Source organism: Phyllopteryx taeniolatus, chromosome 10 (genome assembly GCF_024500385.1).
Source record: "Phyllopteryx taeniolatus isolate TA_2022b chromosome 10, UOR_Ptae_1.2, whole genome shotgun sequence".
NCBI classification, from domain to species: Eukaryota; Metazoa; Chordata; class Actinopteri; order Syngnathiformes; family Syngnathidae; genus Phyllopteryx; species Phyllopteryx taeniolatus.
This window is the reverse complement of record NC_084511.1, coordinates 28729251-28747938: the sequence shown is the minus strand read 5'-3', so window position 1 is coordinate 28747938 and position 18688 is coordinate 28729251. Positions and strand designations below refer to the sequence as shown.

General features: G+C 42.0%; 2 protein-coding genes across 11 annotated transcripts in view; both read left to right on the top strand.

Moving 5' to 3' along the window:
* The first annotated feature begins 518 nt into the window (after positions 1 to 518).
* trmt12 (tRNA methyltransferase 12 homolog) lies at positions 519 to 4632 on the top strand. The gene is made up of 7 exons (XM_061787131.1): positions 519 to 677; positions 836 to 983; positions 1058 to 1256; positions 1342 to 1492; positions 2690 to 2799; positions 2959 to 3116; positions 4048 to 4632. The coding sequence occupies exons 1-7, from the start codon at positions 625 to 627 to the stop codon at positions 4417 to 4419; spliced, it is 1191 nt and encodes a 396-aa protein (XP_061643115.1). The 5' UTR covers positions 519 to 624; the 3' UTR covers positions 4420 to 4632.
* A 755-nt stretch (positions 4633 to 5387) lies between these two features.
* sytl4 (synaptotagmin-like 4) overlaps positions 5388 to 18688 on the top strand; it is a 21631-nt gene continuing 8330 nt past the window's right edge. For 3 of the 10 annotated variants that reach the window (XM_061787127.1, XM_061787125.1, XM_061787124.1), the window contains exons 1-18: positions 5391 to 5577; positions 7607 to 7775; positions 8452 to 8667; positions 8801 to 8910; positions 9074 to 9179; positions 10103 to 10351; positions 12098 to 12191; positions 13637 to 13727; positions 13792 to 13880; positions 15190 to 15336; positions 15455 to 15545; positions 15621 to 15718; positions 15841 to 15931; positions 16007 to 16104; positions 16223 to 16313; positions 16389 to 16486; positions 16722 to 16812; positions 16887 to 16984. In XM_061787127.1, the coding sequence (XP_061643111.1) occupies positions 7657 to 7775; positions 8452 to 8667; positions 8801 to 8910; positions 9074 to 9179; positions 10103 to 10351; positions 12098 to 12191; positions 13637 to 13727; positions 13792 to 13880; positions 15190 to 15336; positions 15455 to 15545; positions 15621 to 15718; positions 15841 to 15931; positions 16007 to 16104; positions 16223 to 16313; positions 16389 to 16486; positions 16722 to 16812; positions 16887 to 16984 (1977 nt within the window). In that variant the 5' untranslated portion in view covers positions 5391 to 5577; positions 7607 to 7656. The other 7 variants (XM_061787119.1, XM_061787126.1, XM_061787121.1 and 4 more) reach the window with 7 other exon arrangements.

The window sequence follows — 18688 nt, the reverse complement described above, 5'->3', positions numbered from 1 at the left end:
CTTCGCCGTGCTGAGAAAAAAACAACCATCTAAGTATACAAACATATATGCAACATCAGAGAGCATAATCTTCTAAATGACAGTTATCGTAAATGGTTATATTGTCTATTGCCGTGAATATAATAAACCGAATAAAATATCAAATGTGAGTCATACAAAATCCCGGGAAATGGGAATTTGTGGTATCAGAAATGTATGCGCATCAATAAACGTTCTTTTTAACTGTAAATATTGTGCATGTTTGTGACAGTGTAAAATGAACATATTTACGGCCATAACCTGTCAAAGATGCGAAATATCATCAATATCAGTTTTGCGGACTCTGTCGGCAATAGTCCGCAACTTGCCCAAACTACGACTTTTTTTTAAGCAAATCAATTAATCGCAAATTGATTTTGCTATGGATTAGCATGGAAGATAAAGACATTATTTTAGTGTAAACTCGCCATTAAAATTAATTAACAGCTGAATTAGTGCTGCTACTGTAGTCCGTCGTTCTTAATCGTCCGGATGGAAACAAGCACTGTGTCGTTGAAAGGTCCGCGTTGCCTGTGTTTACATTTTTCATATCGCCATTCTTTTGAGTTTATTTTAGAAGTAAATCTATTGTATTTTGTATTTCAAATGGAAACGGTGCCTTGCCTCCGTGTGTCTCGTTGCCGTGCTCAGCAACTCAGGTAATCTACTGAAAAAGAATGGCTTGAAGCTAAGCTGGTAGAGGTTAGCATGGTTAGCGAAAGACGTGTACAATAAATTTGCCCAGACTGATTTACAAGTTTGTTTTCTTTTTGGCTTGTCATAACGTTAACATCATTTCATGTCTATTAATATACAGGGAACAGCTCCAATCCCTAGATTTCCTAGACCGAAGTTTATGTATAGTGAACGAGCCTGCTGGGACTGTCCTTCTGCCCATTTTACCTTCATCTTTACCACGACTTGATGTGACGTTTCTAAAAGAAGGGGCAACAGTTTGGTGCGAGGTAATGAACACTCATTTAATAAAACTAAATTCACTTAAAACTGCCTCCCCAAGGTGAACTTGCATCGTCCACAGCCTTCTCTGCTGTCCAAGAAAGAGAGAGCCCAGAGGAGAGGTGATGACCTCGAGAATTTCCTCCAGGAGTTGGTGGAAGCTCATGGAGAAAGTTGGACGAAGGAGTTGAGGGAGGATCTGCCCCGCAGCTTCCAGCGGCATGGAGATTTAGTCCTGCTGGGGCACAACTGTTTCTCCCTGCCTCTATGGAAGAAAATGGGTAATGTTGCCAAATTCCTGCTTGTTTATTGTCTTAAGTAAGTCCACCATTCGGATTATAGACGTTTTTCTTCTGTTTATTTTAGATCAACGGCTGTGGCGCGCGGTAGCCAAAGGCCTGGGAGCCAAACGACTGGCGAAGATGAGTCGAATATCCAGCGACGGCTTCCGATCTCCTCGAGTGACCGTGCTGCTGGGAGAGCGGAGCTGGGTCAAACATGTGGACAATGGCATTACGTGAGTGCGCTTCCCACTCACTGAGGACCCACTCTTTTACTCCTGTTGTTCATCCCCGGGAGTTATATATACTCAGCAGCCCGAACATTGGGCACAACTGCGTCATACCTGGATAATAGTATCCAATATAAGAGCTGCTTTTGAGTTCAAAGCCCATCAACTTTTGCATTACAACTATTGGAAATCATATTGAAGATGTTTTTGTTAATATTCCAATTGAATAGAATGTAGAAAATGGATTTGATGGAAAATATACATTTTTGTCACTGTAGTTATACTTTAGGGACCACCTGTATGAGGGTTGCACTGTGTACAGGTACTAAAAAAAGTACCGCAATACCATGATCCTACATCTTTTTAGTACCGGTATTTTTTGTTTGACGGATAAGCAAACAATTCTCCAAATAAGAGGCGAAACGTGCTTGCTTCAAGCTGTTGATTTGTCACTCCCAGTTGACGTTTACTGTAAAACTGACACATAAAACAAAGAGAATTAAATAACAATAGCTGGGCTAGTAAAAATGAGCACTAATGTTACGGTAATTTGAAACCTTCAAACAACCCAAACGGAGCAGTCGTTTTTCACAAAGGATAAAGAACCGTGAGCATTGTTATATTGCCTTTCTATGTGTGTTGCTGCACCATTTCAGTTCAAATCCCTGTTGCTTAAAGGGTTATAACACCACAACATGGATTCTAGTTTTTCTTTTTTTTTGTCATTTGGGTGTGCATTAGGTGTTTGCATTGAGCTTGACTTTCACCAGAAAGTTATGTGGTGTTTGGTTAAATATGCAGGGAATAAATTGTCATGACTGGTGCAAATCCAGCGCTGTGCTTGGTGTAACTCTGTATGGAAGCAGGTTAGACCCGGTTTTGGCAATGTTGTGGACCGGCGTACTCCCAGCGCAAGTGGGACGTCTGCGCTGGTGTGGGCGTCACCACAGCTGACCTCCATCCTGTCCAATCAAAGCGGGTTCTTTCATCCCCTTTAAAAGCGTTGCAAATAGTCTCGAATGGAGACGTCGGTAGGCCATCCGTGCGTGACTGGAGCACTGACCGTTAGCAGGTACCCGTATTAAATACACAATGAGCTAGTGAAAAACCGCTGGCGACTTAAATATGTCTACGGACCTTATTGATCTATATCTCTTACAACGATCCTCACACCCACTTAATGACTGTCTTGTTTTATTGCAGGTACGAGTTTGATGTCACCAAATGCATGTTTTCTGCTGGAAATATTACAGAGAAGCTGCGAGTTGCTGGATTCGACTGCCGGGGCGAGACGGTGGTTGATTTGTATGCAGGTAAGGACCATGTTTTTAAACACCAAGTCACGGTTGACATCCTTACTGACTTTTCTGTTTTTGCTCAGAATAGCTTTTATTGCATCCAGCCTACCACTGTTAAATGGCAACAAAACAGCAATATGTCATCGAAATGACTTGTTTGTTTTGTGCTGTCAGGTATAGGATACTTCACACTTCCATATTTGGTCCACGCGAATGCGGCACATGTCCACGCCTGCGAGTGGAACCCACACGCGGTCGAGGCTCTGCGTAAAAACCTAGCGGCCAACAGAGTACAGGGCCGCTGCACAGTTCACCCAGGGGACAATCGACAAGTAATGTATTTTATATGCGCTTTTCAGCTTCAATATACTGTACCTGTACACTAGACAGACACAGCATTAGGTACACCATAAGTCATGTACTGTAATTTGAATGGGACTTTTGGATTTTCACCTTATCATACTGAGATGTCAATATTTTAGTCACCGTATTTAGCCTATGGGGGACAGAATGATAAAAAAAAAAACCGTAGTATTATGCAGAAACTACAAGCACAATGATAAAAAGCCTCTCTGAATCTGTCAGAACTGAGATTTATTCACCTAAAGGCATCATTTGAAACAGATCTTGCATTTTATTTTGATAGACTATGTACTGTGTGTATCTTAATGTTATGGCAAGTGGGGATAAGCACTTTGTACCTGTACTTGGTTGGACTGATAGAAAGTATTAAAGGTATGTAACGCAACAATAATATTCTCATATAGTTCACCTTAGTCTAGACTGGAAATTCCTTTTTACATCGAGTACACAACTAAGTAAATCAACCCAAGAACATTTAAATGTTTTTATTTTACGAGATACTATTGTGAGGGCATCACAATGGACTAGTGTTAAGCATATCTGCCTCACAGTCCTGGGGTTCAGTGTTTGAATCTCAGCTGTGTGGAGTTTGGAGTGTCAGGTTAGGTTGATTAAGGATGCTATATTGTCCACAGGAGTGAATACACACACAGTCATACCTTAGGTTCTACCGGGTATTCAAATCAACAAGAAATTGAAGAAACGAGGGTGGTGAAATAATTTCTCCCATGTAACATATTTATAACATCGTATTTTTTGCCATTGTCTAAACCGCTGGCAACAAAAGTGAGTACGCCCTGTAGTGAAAATATCAAAAGTTCACAATTTACCACAAATTCACAAATTATTATCTATTTGATTTATTTTTTGTTGTTGTTGTTGTTTTTTTTTTTTCCTCAGGTCCAGCTGTGCAACGTTGCAGACCGGGTGAACCTGGGTCTCATACCAAGCTCCGAGGACAGCTGGCCAGTCGCCTGCCGCCTGCTGAAGAAAACGACTGGCGGTGTTTTACACATTCATCACAATGTCACGTCACCGAACACCGCTGCCTCCCAAGAAAGGGATGGCGTGGACTACAGCGTATCTGGGAAGAGAGCTGACAGAGCGGCATGGCGGGCCTGGGCTGATGATACCACGAACCGCATCGCGTGTCTCTTGAAAGAACTCACTGCTACCGTGTGGAGAACCAACATCCAACACATTGAGCATGTGAAGTCATATGCGCCTCGTGTACATCATGTTGTGCTGGACTTGGAGTGCAGACCGGCCTGAATGGGCTCTTAATTCCCCAAATCTACATGTGTGTATTCAAAAATGAGAGGTGGGGTCATCACACTCACATTCATACAATTCAGTCTTCAACGGACCTAATGCATGTTTTTGGAATATGGAAGGAAGCCGGAGTACCTGGAGAAATCCCACACAAGCGCAAAGATAACATGCAAACGTCACACAGGAAAGCCCGAGTCGGGAGCTGAACCCAAAACTTCAGCAATCTGAGGCAGACGTGTTAACCACAAGATCGCCGTGCTGCCTCCCGCAATTTATTAGCAATTAAATTAGCGATGGTCATAGAAAAGTGAGCAACATTTACATACATTCTAAAGGGGGGGGGGGGGGGGAACGATCATTCTGTCCATCCTACATGGGTCAATTTTGATGCAGTCCTCAATTTCATCATCATAAATCAAAGTGAAATGTGATAGTTGGCAAAGGTACTCACACTTTGTGCTTTATCTCAGTAGAGTTACAGATCTGCAAAGGTTGATAAGTTATCAATGTTCAAGTTTGACAAAGTCCAGCTGTCTTCCTTCAAATGTACGAAGTAAAAGTGAAAAGTCACAAAAGAATATAGTAAAATATAGATACCTGAAAAATCCACTTGAGTACAAACTACAAATAATTATTTAAAGGCAACTTTCAAGCCACTCAAGGTCACCGTACAAACACAATTTTTTTTTAAAAAGTTTGCAAGAGCGAATCGTGAAAGAATCGCTGCCAAAGTACAATTCAGTTGTATTTAACTTTTGAGCACAATACTTTTGCATTTAATCTTTAACACCTGTTTGTTTTGAAACTCTAATTTCAATACGTTTTATTTTTTTATATGCAGTACATTTTAAATGAATTTAAGCGCTTACACTGTGCCTAATGTTACATTGGTTTGCAATTATTAATTGTATTTTTATATATATTTTAATATAAATATATAATTATTATTTTTTTTGGGGGGGGGTGTTGGGGTGTAAAAAGATTGATAACCGCAGTGCTTCCTGTTGCCAGCGTCAGTGTCCAATCTTCCTGTTCGTTCACTTCCTACGCAGCATTCTCACTCTGCAGTGGTTCTTCAGTGGAGGTGAATGTAAACGAGGCTTATTATGGACCTACCCTCGTCGGAGGAGCCGAGAGAACTGCAAAAACTAGTCCCAGGTAGTGTTTTTTTTTTTTCCATTTTCCTTCGAGGAGGGATAACAATTCGTTTTTTTCCAAAACGTGGTGACGTTAGGATTGACTTTTCAGCAACAGGTGTATGTAATTAGACGAATGAAAGCAGTTCTCTTGCGTTTTGTAAACTTTCCGCAAACACGTCGTGTTTGCATATAAATGTCCGTCGAATGACTAAATGGTGAGAAATAACTTGAATTTAGCTTTAATTTGAGTAAACCGTCAACATGAAAGTCATGTGTTAGCATCTTAGCGATGTTTTTTTTTTTTTGTATATATATATATAAACTTTTTTGACTTATCGGCCAAGCCAAAAATAAATCTCGCTTTCTTACTCCGACCTGTCTATTAAGTGTAACATGTTTAACAACGATGTTGTAAATTTTCAGGATTAAAATGACTTTGCCGAGTTTCTGGGACATTTTGGAAGGGGCTCAACTGCGCATGCGCTGTTTCCTTCTTTCCTTTCTCGGTTAACAAATTGCCTTGCAGGTAAAAAAAATTTCTCTCTCTACCTGATGTTCACTTTGACGTTCTCTAGGCCTTCAAACAACTTTACACGTCTTGTAAAAGTATCTTATTTGTAGGCAATTCAAATGGGGCATACTATTTCAGACTGCAAACTTGATGTTTGTTTTAAGTAGCTGCAGAACTCTGTATCTTTAGAGGGTGGGAACCCAGACTGGAAGCCAAGTTGATGTTATTTTTGCCTGCCCTATATTCCAAACAACCTTTCATCGGGGCATCCTGGTTTACTTCCTTTTTAATTGTTTGTCATGTTAAGTAAAGCAAGTTAAGAATGTTCTACAGTTGCATTCTGAATCCTGGTCATGACACTCCCATGACAGCTCAAGAGTTGTTGTGGTTTTGGTTATTTGAAGTAATTATGTGTGAATACTTTTAAAGCAGTAATAATTATCTATAGTCAAATGATTTCAAAACACTCCACTAAAGGACTTACTTATATTTTTTCCGTATTGTCCTCAGTGGCGCGCTGTGCATTTGGAATCTTGGCCTGCCTTCAATGTCTGTATGTGAAGAAACATTTCAAGTTCCTTTAAAGACACTTGTTTCATTGGAAAGGGATTGGAAAACCTTTTAAAATGTCAAAATTCTTGTGATATCTTCACTACTAATGAAATTAAGCTTTTTTTAAAATCTATATATCAGTAATTGATGTATTTTTAAAATTTTCATAAAGTAGCCTTTTGTGACCTTCCCCAGTTTGGTTGACAGCATGATTATTATTATTATTATGGGACTGCTGGAAAGTAAGCAGTACCACTAACAGTGGTTATATCCTCACACGGGTCGCGGGCATGCTGCAACCTATCCCAGCTATCTTCGGGCGAGAGGCGGGGTACACCCTGAACTGGTCGCCAGCCAATCACAGGGCACATATAAACAAACAACCATTCGCACACAGATTCACACCTATGGGCAATTCAGAGTCTTGGATTAACCTAATGACCTTGGTCATTTCATTCTCAGGGTGTTTCGCTATCAAGTTTTCTCAAATGCGCCTTTCGGGCTTGAAAGAGTCAGCGGGCACATTCAAAATTTCTGTGTGATTTTTCTTCATGGCAAAGTTATTAGGCTTATCAAGCCCATTTTTTTGGAGTAAATTTATAATCCCCATATCTCCGTTTATTGAGCCATACAAGGCATAATTTGACATTTGGTGCCTTTCCAAGATGTATTCATACATGTAATGGAAGTGGTGCACCCAAGTGAAATGCTACAAAATGATGAGAATAGAGTGTTTGGAACAAATTAATATAATTGTATGGAACAAATATTATAATTGAGGTTGTAAATGGAGGTCAGTGCTTCTGATGGTTCGGCCAGCAAAGACGGGCTTGCCAGATCTGACCATCCACCACTTGGTATTATCAGTCATAAGTCGGGGGGAAAATTACGTACCAATGCCACATCATTTCAGTAAAGGACCTATTTGTTTTTGTCCCTATAATGCCCTGTAATCATTGTTTGGTCCCCCCCCCCCCCCCATCAGGCTGACTGGATGCAACTCACTTGGATTTGGTTAAGCCACCAACAACCGCCATGCCTTCGCCAACTGACAATATCGCCCTGGACTTCCTCTCCGACACCGAGCGGGATTTGATCCTGGAGGTGCTGCGGCGGGACGAGGAACTTAGGCAGGCCGAGGACCAGCGCGTTCGGTAAGGAGTTTGCGTCTGCCTCTTTTCTACGCTGTCGAGTACCAGCTCAATTTAGGGCCGTCGATTTGAATGTGTATGCATTTGTATAATGAGTTAAGTAATATCATCTAAATACGCACTCATTCAAACGTATTATGATTATCCATCGCAAGTTTTACCTAAATGGTTTGTTATAGTTTGTGCTCGGAAACCTGGCTGGGATACTAGAAATGGTACCTGGTAGGATGCCATTTTGCTAATGGGAAAGGGTCAATGGCAAGTTACGTACCTTACCAAAAAAAAAGGGAACTATAAGTACTCAGATATTCATATTCTAAATTATGTATTTTTTTTAAACACCCTTTTCTGTCATTTTGAATATTTTTGTGTTTCGGGGGGGACATTGTTCCAATGTGTTTTTCCAAAAATACTGTGGTGGCCGCAACATACGGTACGTAAATTAAAAAATGAATAAGAGATGTACTGTATATTTTGGAGCATCCTAGTCAATGTTATCCCAACGAATCTGCCTTATTTATTGTACATTCTGATGTAAGTCTGAACTTTGATACTAGCACACACAAACGGAGAAGCCAGACTGCCTTTTTCTGTGGCCATTTTCAACATACTGTACTCCTGTTGTTGTTGTTTTTTTTTTCCAGCCTGATTGCGTGTCATTTGCCCTGTTGTGTCGCAGGAGGCTGAAGGCAGAGTTGCTGGAAATTAAGAGGAAAGGGGCCAAACGTGGCAGCGGGAGATACAGTCAGCGCAGTTGCGGCCGATGCCAGGGCTCTCTGAGTTTGCTGGCGTTCACCTCCAAACAATGTCCGCGCTGCCACCACCTCGTGTGCAGCAATTGCAGAGCCAGCCTCCACGATGGATTCTGGCTGTGCGTTGTCTGCATCAAAGAGTCGTAAGGGAATTTTCTTAATTACTCCCATTTCAAATATTTAAGACTAACAGCTTAGTTGGCAGCATTAAGAGTTGGCAGGAGATCTGTTAAACAGATGAACCATTAACAAACATACAATTACAATTCCTTATAGGGACCTAAGAAAGAGTACAGGTGACTGGTTCTACAATCTGAGGGTTAACCGATTCACCACCACGCCTGGCCACGAACTCGTGAGAAGCAGCCTCAGACAGAGGCCTGTGTGTGAGTACATGAAGAGGAAGCGGGTTCTGATTATTTGATAAGAAATGTAAACGGCACGCCAAGCATGGCATGCCAAAAGTGACTGGAACAGTCTCGTCAAAAAGTAAATGAGGAAATAGTTTGGTATGTGATTCAGTGACTTACTGACTGTTTTTTTTTTAAGTGAAAAAATATGTGGCAATGGGAGACGTTCTACTTAACAATTCGGAGTCGAGCCGAGGTCCACCCGTTCCCATCCCCAGGCAGAAGGGCAACGCCACCAGCAAACGGTGCAGCACCATTTCCCACTCTACATAGTGTACAGTACTCGCAAAAAGTTCGCGATATGGGGCTTTCAGGTGAAATTTCAGGATGAACTTCAAATGCACTATAATCTTTACAGGTGAATTCAATTTGAACTTCTCGAAACTTTTGAATGTACAATACAGGCTGAGATTTTTTCAGGATTCCCACTTGGTCCTGTTGGAATACCACAGGATGGGTGTAAATTTCACTATTTTCGTGATTGGGCAAGATCGAAAGTCACCGCGAGCGGGAACTATGACAACAAAATCTCTTTTTTTAAATTTATTTATTTTTATTTTTTATTTTTTAATCCAAAATACCTCCAGATAATTGAGGATGACTGATTTTTTTTTCACACAGGCTCCTGAACAAATGTCAGCCTCTAACGCGCATGTCCAACTATTCAATGTTTCACTACTTTTTGCGCAACTTGTTGTTCTCTAACAAGGAGCTGATGGCAAAATCCACAATAGGTGTTTAATCATTGAATCGAGCAATTTCCAAGGACTTCCACATCCGTGCCTTTCTGTGACTCTTCCGGTCTCTGTTGCAACCAGCTGATGACACTCTCTGACACTCTAAGCTCAGTGGCCACTTTTCTCTGACTGCATCCTGTTCGAAGCAGATTGAAATGTATTGGTCCATTCATGGATCAGACGCTTGTTGTGAATTTTGCCAGTCAGCTGCTTGTTGGAGAACTGAAAGTTATGCAAAAATGTACAATAACATTGCACAGATGGATATTTGCATTCAAAAGTTTCGATATAGTCAAATTTAACCTGCAAAAGTTAGCGCATTTTGGCTTCATCCTGAAATTTTACCCAAAACCCAAATGTCTCTAACTTTCTGAGTAGTGTATCATAACTGTTACAATTTCAAAAGATTATTAAAAAAGATTTTCTCACAGTCCGTCCAGTGAGAACGGCGGCTCAGTGACTTCGATGGCGTCTTCTGAAACGAAAGGGGATGGATTTGTCTATCACGGTCCTCCCAGTGAATACTCTGGGTCTGTTGGTTCAACGGCGTCTTTCGAAATGAAAGGGATTGATGGCCTGTTAAAGCCGTCGCAAAGCGACACTGAGTCGGCAGAAATCGCCAGCCTCACTAACAGTAAAACAAGCACAGACTCTAGGCGCACGACCCCTGACCTGCCCAGGTAAACTCAATACTGTTGCTTAATTATTTTTTTTAATTTAAAATTGTTTTTTTAATATATATAATTAGCTGTTAACTAGAACTATACATTGGGTACGGAAAGTATTCAGACCCCGTTAAATCTTTCACTCTGTTATATTGCAGCCATTTGCTAAAATCATTTAAGTTCATTTTTTTCCTCATTAATGTACACACAGCAAACCATATTGACAGGAAAAAAACTGAATCGTTGAAATTTTTGCAGATTTACTAAAAAAGAAAAACTGAAATATCACACAACCATAAGTATTCAGACCCTTTGCTGTGACACTCATATATTTAACTCGGGTGCTGTCCATTTCTTCTGATCATCCTTGAGATGGTTCTTCACCTTCATTGGAGTCCAGCTGTGTTTGATTAGACTGATTGGACTTGATTAGGAAAGCCACACCTGTTTGTCTATATAAGACCTTGCAGCTCACAGAGCATGTCAGAGCAAATGAGAATCATGAGCTCAAAGGAACTGCCTGAAGACAGAATTGTGGTAAGGCACAGATCTAGCCAAGGTTACAAAAAAATCTCTGCTGCACTTAAGGTTCCTACGAGCACAGTGGCCTCCATAATCCTTAAATGGAAGACATTTGGGACGACCAGAACCCTTCCGAGAGCTGGCCGTCCGGCCAAACTCAGCAATCGGGGGAGAAGAGCCTTGGTGAGAGAGGTCAAGAAGAACCCAAAGATCACTGAGCTCCAGAGATGCAGTCGGGAGATGGGTGAAAGTTCTAGAAAGTCAACCATCACTGCAGCCCTCCACCAGTTGGGGCTTTATGGCAGAGTGGCCCAACGGAAGCCTCTCCTCAGTGCAATACGCATGAAAGCCTGCATGGAGTTTGCTAAAAAAAACACCTGAAGGACTGACAGATGGTGAGAAATAACATTCTCTGGTCTGATGAGACCAAGATAGAAATTGTTGGCCTTAATTCTAAGCGGCATGTGTGGAGAAAACCAGGCACTGCTCATTACCTGTCCAATACAGTCCCAACAGTGAAGGATGGTGGTGGCAGAATCATGCTTGGGGGTGTTTTTCAGCTGCAGGGACAGGGAGACTGGTTGCAATCGAAGGAAAGATGAATGTGGCCAAGTACAGGGATATCCTGGACGAAAACCTTCTCCAGAGTGCTCAGGACCTCAGACTGGTCCAAAGGTTCACCTTCCAACAAGACAATGACCCTAAGCACACAGCTAAAATAACGGAGTGGCTTCAGAACAACTCTGTGACTGTTCTTGAGTGGCCCAGCCAGAGCCCTGACTTAAACCCAATTGAGCATCTCTGGAGAGACCTCAAAATGGCTGTCCACCAACGTTTACCATCCAACCTGACAGAACTGGAGAGGATCTGCAAGGAGGAATGGCAGAGGATCCCCAAATCCAGGTGTGAATCAAAAAGACTCATGGCTGTATTGGCTCAAAAGGGTGCTTCTACTAAATACTGAGCAAAGGGTCCAAATACTTATGGGTGTGTGCTATTTCAGTTTTTCTTTTTTAATCAATCTACATTTCAACAATTCCGTTTTTTCCCCTGTCAATATTGGGGAGCTGTGTGTACAATAATGATGAAAAAAATGAACTTAAATGATTTTATTTAGCAAATGGCTGCAATATAAAAAGTGAAAAATCTAAGGGGGTCTAAATACTTTCCGTACCCACTGTATGTCATGTATACTGTATTTGGATGAATGTCATACTCGTATGGATTTATGTCATCCAGAAGAGCGATTCTTCCACCTCACAACAGCCAGTCCAATGTGACCCTCTTACCAGATGCTGTCATCATTCATAGCTATAGCTCGGAAGCTAACACCGTAAGTGCGGTGTCATGTTTATTATCTCTCCCTCAGCTTTATCGCGCTACTCCTCTTTGACCTTGATTAGCCGTTTACAGTGGGAGGAAAAAGTAGGTCAGTTTCTTAAATTTCTGCATAAATTGGTCATAAAATGTAGTCTGATCTTCACCTACTTTAAATCATGAGAATAAACTAACATCATATTTGTACTGAAAATAACGTAAACATTCACAGTAGAGGGAGGAAAAAAGTAAGTAAACCTGTAGGCTACGGATTCTCCATGAGCTAATCAGTCAGGCGTGAGCCAACCGGAGTCAATAAATGAGATTGGAGGTGTGGCTTAAAAATTGCTCTGGCCACTAGAAAACACACCAGTTTAGAATTGTCTCTTGTCCAGAAGCATTGCCTGATGTGTACCATGCCTTGCTCAAAAGAGCTCTCAGAAGACCTACGCTTATGAATCGACTTGTATAAAGCTGCAAAGGCTTACAAAATGCCTCTAAAGGTCTTGATGTTCATCAGTCCATGGTTAGCCAAATTGTCTATAAATGGAGAAAGTTCAGAACTGCTTCTCTTCCAAGGAGTGGGCGTCCTGTAAAGATGACTGCGACTGCACAGCGCAGAATGATAACTGAGGTGTAAAAAAAAACAAAAACAAAAAAAAAACACTAGAATGTCAGCTGAAGACTTACAGAAATCACTGGCATATGCCAGCATCTCTGTTGACAAAGCTACTATAGGTAAAACATCAAACAAGAATGAGATTCATTGGCGAACACCAAGGTGGAAGCAGCTGGGGGTCTTAAAGAAAAAAAAAAACATTCCTGCATGTTTGAAGTTTGCTAAAGAGCACTTGAATGTTCCACAGCACTACTGGCAAAATATTCTGTGGACAGATGAAACCAAAGTAGAATTTTTTTTGCGGGGAGGATCACGCAATGTCACGCGTGGAGGAAAAATGGCACAGCATCATGGTATGGGTGTGCTTTGCACACTCGGGACCCGGACAGCTTGCTTTCCTCAATGGCAAAATGAATTCAGTTTATCAAGATGTATTACAGAAGACCCCGAGATGCTGCGGCATGACCTTGAGAGCTATTTACGCCAGACAACCCAGGAATCTTGCTGAAGAGGAATGGTCCAAAATTCATGCTGATCGTTATATACGTCTGATCTGACAATACAGGAAACGTTTGGTTGAGGTTATGGCTGCCAAAGGGTCAAGGGTCAACCAGTTATTAAATCCAAGGGTTCACTTAGTTTTTCCTCCCTCTCCTGTGAATGTTTACGTTCTATAAAATTACGAAAACATAGTTGCTTGTGTGGTATCAGTTTAAGCAGACTGTTTATTCTTGTGATCTAGATCAGACTACTGTACATTTTAAAACCAATTCATGCAGAAATGTAAGAAATACCATAATATACTTATATCACATATGTGCTCCCACTGTATGTCCTTACAGGGCTCAGAAAGACAGCAGGCCGTTCCAAGCCCAGTGTATGATGTTGACAAATTCTTCAAAAAGAGCATCAAACATGTTCAGGATCCTCCTGGTAAGCCTCTTGTTGTTTTCCGACACTGGAAAGAGAATTTGGGTGCGACTCGTGTTCATTCCAGACGGTGTCAACTGCGGGCTGGGTGCTTGCGATCAACCTGAAGTCCCAGTGGATGGTCGGAGGCAATTTGTGCAAGGGTTGGACACACCAGTGAGTAGAATGATAATGTATTGCATTACTGTACAAGGAATCAGTTTGCTTTTTTAAAATTTTTATCATTTTCTACAATTTAAAACATGTTATTCGATCACCTGGGAACTGTCTGTAACGCCTTCATCGAAATACCTCAAGAATTGTATTGCTTTATGTTCCCTATTTCTTGTCTAGCTGAAATGACACAGTCTTTCGGGGGCTGCTCTTACTCACGTGAGAGCGCAATTGTATACCACAGCCCATATTCTGCTCGGCCAATCCATGACGAGCCAAGAATGGGGGTGGGGGTCCAAGCTCCTCCAAGGAAAACAAGCGTTTTCCTGAAGGAGGCGGGACTACTATATCTACTCCTCTTTGACAACGATTAAGCCATTCCGAACAGAGTTTGTAGTTGAGAAACTCAAGAAGAGTGTCAAGCATGTTGAGAATCCTCCTGTTCGGCCACATATTTTCCTGATGTTGTTTTCCTACAGCATTGCGAGGATTTGGTTGTAGCTCATGTTCACGTCAGAATGTGTCAAATATGGGCGAGGTATTTATGATCAACCTGACACGCATGAGGTCCCAGTGGATGCCAAGAGCCAATTTGTACAAGTTTTGGAACACACAAGTATATTAATGTACTTCATTCTTAGTTTTAGAGTGTTTTCTGTCATAAATTGACCGCTAGAAGATTTAAATCCTCAATTTTCAACTGAAGGGAATGTCTTGGGTGTCACATTTAATGAAATCTTTCCCACTGCGTGGATACCTATTCTGTCTAAAGCAGCTCAACTTGCTATTGACGCATTTCCATTGGTAAAAGCAGGTACTATGTGGTGCTGCTTCTCATACTTGGTCAGTGGGACTTTCGGGCGCGCTGAGCTGATATCATATGGATGAGCTAAAAAGTGTCCACTTTGCTTCTGTGGTCCATTTTCTTGCTTTCGCAGTCTCCTCTTGACTAAATGTATCCCTTGAGAAAGAAATGCAGGAAACCTTCGTCTTATTCAGGCCGATGTGTTCAGCGTGGCATGGTTTTTGTAGTTTTTTTTTTTTTTTTTTTTTTCCTGGTATTATTTTTTTTGAAGAAGAAAAATCTGCTGCTCCCAAAGTGAGTCAAGCACAGCACAGCTGTGCAGTGGAAAAGCCAGATTTCCACGACGCTATGTTGTGTTGTCACAATAGAGCTGGCAATGATGTTTGGCTCTCACTCTGGTAATAAGGAGCTAACACTTATGGTGCTGTCAAGTAGTCATGGTTCTCTGTCTGCCTCAGATTTCTCCACCTACACATTTTTTGATCATGAATAGCCGTTTGTCCTCAGGTCCCAGAAATAAAGCAAGCCAATCCAAGCCCAGAGTTTGACGTAGACGATTATGTCAATTATGGGCTGGATGTATATAACCACGCTCACACTTATGAGAGCCTGGTGGACATCCAGAGCCAAGTTGTCCAAGATTTGGACACGCAAGTAAGTAAGCCCCATTTTTAGGGGCTGGCTCTTTATGTAAGTGAGCCAGAGGAGGAAGCAGTTCATACACTACTCCATCTACTTCTCTTTGAACATGAATAGCCATTTGTCGTCATAGGTGCCAGATATAAAGCAGGCCGTTCCAAGCCCAGAGTTTGACGTAGACGAACTCTTCAAGAAGAGCGTCAAACACATTGAGAATCCTCCTGGTTAGTCTTTTATTTGTCCTGCTATTGTTTTCCCTCATGAGAAGATTTGGTGATAACTCATCATGTTCATTACAGAATATGTCAATTATGGGCTGGATGTACATGATCACTCTCACACTTATGAGAGCCTGGTGGACATCAAGAGCCAAGTTGTCCAAGATTTGGACACGCAAGTAAGTAAGCCCTGTTTTTTGGGGCTGGCTCTTTTGTCATGAAAGTGAGCCTGAGGAGGAAGCAGTTCATGCAATACTGCATCTACTTCTTTTTGAACATGAATAGCCATTTGTCGTCATAGGTGCCAGATATAAAGCAGGCCATTCCAAGCTCAGAGTTTGACATAGACGAACTCTTCAACAAGAGCGTCAAACACATTGAGAATCCTCCTGGTTAGTCTTTTATTTGTCCTGCTATTGTTTTCCCTCATGAGAAGATTTGGTGATAACTCATCATGTTCATTACAGAATATGTCAATTATGGGCTAGGTGTATATGATCACTCTCACACTTATGAGAGCCTGGTGGACATCAAGAGCCAAGTTGTCCAAGATTTGGACACGCAAGTAAGTAAGCCCCATGTTTAGGGGCTGGCTCTTTATGTAAGTGAGCCTGAGGAGGAAGCAGTTCATCCACTACTCCATGTACTTCTCTTTGAACATGACTGGCCATTTGTCGTCATAGGTGCCAGATATAAAGCAGGCCGTTCCAAGCTCAGAGTTTGACGTTGACGAACTCTTCAAGAAGAGCGTCAGACACACTGAGAATCCTACTGGTTAGTTCCTTATTGTCCTGCTATTGTTTTCCCTCAACAAGCGGATTTGGTTATAACTCTTTATATTTATTACAGAATGTGTCAATTATGGGTGGGATGTTTGTGATCAGTCTCACACACATGAGAGCCCGGTGGACATCAAGAGCCAGTTTGTCCAAGATTTGGACACGCAAGTAAGTAAGCCCCATTTTTAGGGGCTGGCTCTTTCTCGTGCAAGCGAGCGACTTTATACCCCACCCCATATAATGCTGGGCCAATAGAGAGGCTTGCTTTGTTTACCATGACAAGCCCAGAATATGGGGTGGGGACCAAGCGCCCATAAAGATGACAAAAGCCTGTTAATCGAGGAGACAGCAGTTAATACATTACTCCATCCACTCTTTGAACATTAGCTGCTTGTCCTTATAGGACCCAGAAATAAAGCAAGTCCTTCCAAACCCAGACTTTGATGTTGACCAACTCTTCAAGAGGAATGTCAAGCACATTGAGAATCCTCCTGGTACGCCTTTTGTCTTACAAAGAAAAATTCCCACAATGCAGAGAGACTTTGGTTGTAACTCATGTTCATTACAGAACGTGTCAAATATGTGCCGGATGTTTGTGATCCAGCTGACTCCTATGAGGTCTCAGGGGACTTAAAGAGCCAATCTGTCCAAGTTTTGGACACCCAAGTAAGTAATTTCGTGGCTGGCTTTTTCTCCAAGTGGGCGAATTATATACCCCCCGCCCCATATACTCTTGGGCCAATGGCAAGTCGTTCTGTCATTACCGTGACGATCCCAGAATGTTGGGGGGGGGGGAAGCAAGTGCCCGTAAAGACGATACAAGCATTTCCTCGAGGAGGCAGCACTTAATACTTTAGCTCATCTACTCTAGTCCTCGTTGGTGATTAGCAGTTTGTCCCTATAGGTCCCAGAAATAAAGCAGACCAGTCCAAACCCAGAGTTTGATGTTGAGAAACTCTACAAGAGTGTCAAACGCATTGAGCGGGATGTTTGTGGTCAACCTGGTTCACATGAGCCCCCGGTGGCTGCCAAGAGAAAATGTGTGCAAGTTTTGGAGTCGCAAGTAAGTAGCACAGTACTGCGCTTCCATCATGTCAATCACATTTTCTTGGATTGACTGTCTAGGGTTTATTTTATTTTTTTTTACTCAAGGGAAAATCCAAGCTGACACATTGGGTGGCATATTTTCCACTGATTGGTACCTACTCTGCTCAGAGCAGCTCTACTTGCGATTGACACGTTTCCAATGGCAAAAGCCAGATGAGCTACTATTTGAGGTACCTGGTCAATGGGCCTTCCTAGCATGATGAGCTTATAGCATAAGGCTGATCCAAAGCACTGCTTGTTCCTCAGTGCCTGCATCGTTGTCACAGTACAATCATTTCATGTTAAGAAATGTCAAACATAAATACAGTCTGGCTGCCCTCGGTCTGTGCGTGACGAAAATGTAACATTTCAGGTTACACAGCAAGAAATAACATTAACAGACATTGTTCAGTCTCCACTTTGCTGCATTTGTCTATCATTTTGCTGTGTGCTCTCGACCAAAATGTCTCTGAGAAGGAAATGCAGGAAACCCTTATTCGGACTGATGCATTTAATGTGGAATGTTTTTTGCAGTTTCCCTCAGCGTTACTTTTCGGCAAGTACAGCTGAGCTGAGCCAGTATTGTGTTGTGGAAAAGCCAGATTTCCCAAACGCCGTGTTCGTGTGTTGACAATGGAGCTGGCAATGATATTTGGCACGCACTTTTTATTATTAATGAGGAGCTAACACTAAGACGCTATCAAGTAGACATGGTTCCATTTCGGCCCAAGCCTTCTCCATCTACTCCTCCTTGAACATGATTAGTGCATGTCCTTGTAGGTCTCAGAAGTAAAACAGGTGAAGTGCATGCCCAGAGTTGGACATTGACAAACTCTTCAAGAAGAGCGTCAAGCAAATTGAGGATCCTCCTGATAAGCCCCATATTCGCCCCATAGTGTCCTGATACTGTTTTCCCCATAACACAGAGAGAATTTGGTTGTAACTCATGTTCATAACAGAACCTGGCTCCGATGATATCCCAGTGGATTTCAAGAAACTGCAAGTAGAACAGGATTGTGCTTCATTAATAGCGTTGCATTCATGACCGGATTGATGGAGTGACTGCTAAAAGCTTCACATTAGAAATCAAGGGCACGTCTTGGTTGACTCCTCTTCCCAACTGCATGGGTACCTACTCTGCTCAAAGCAGCTCTTCTTGCTTTTGATGCTTTTCCGTTGGCATGCGGCAGGTACTGCAAGGTACCGTTTCTCACACCTGGTCAACGGGGCTTCCAGGCATGCTGAGCTGATATCATTTGGGCGATCTAAACAGGTTCCACTTTG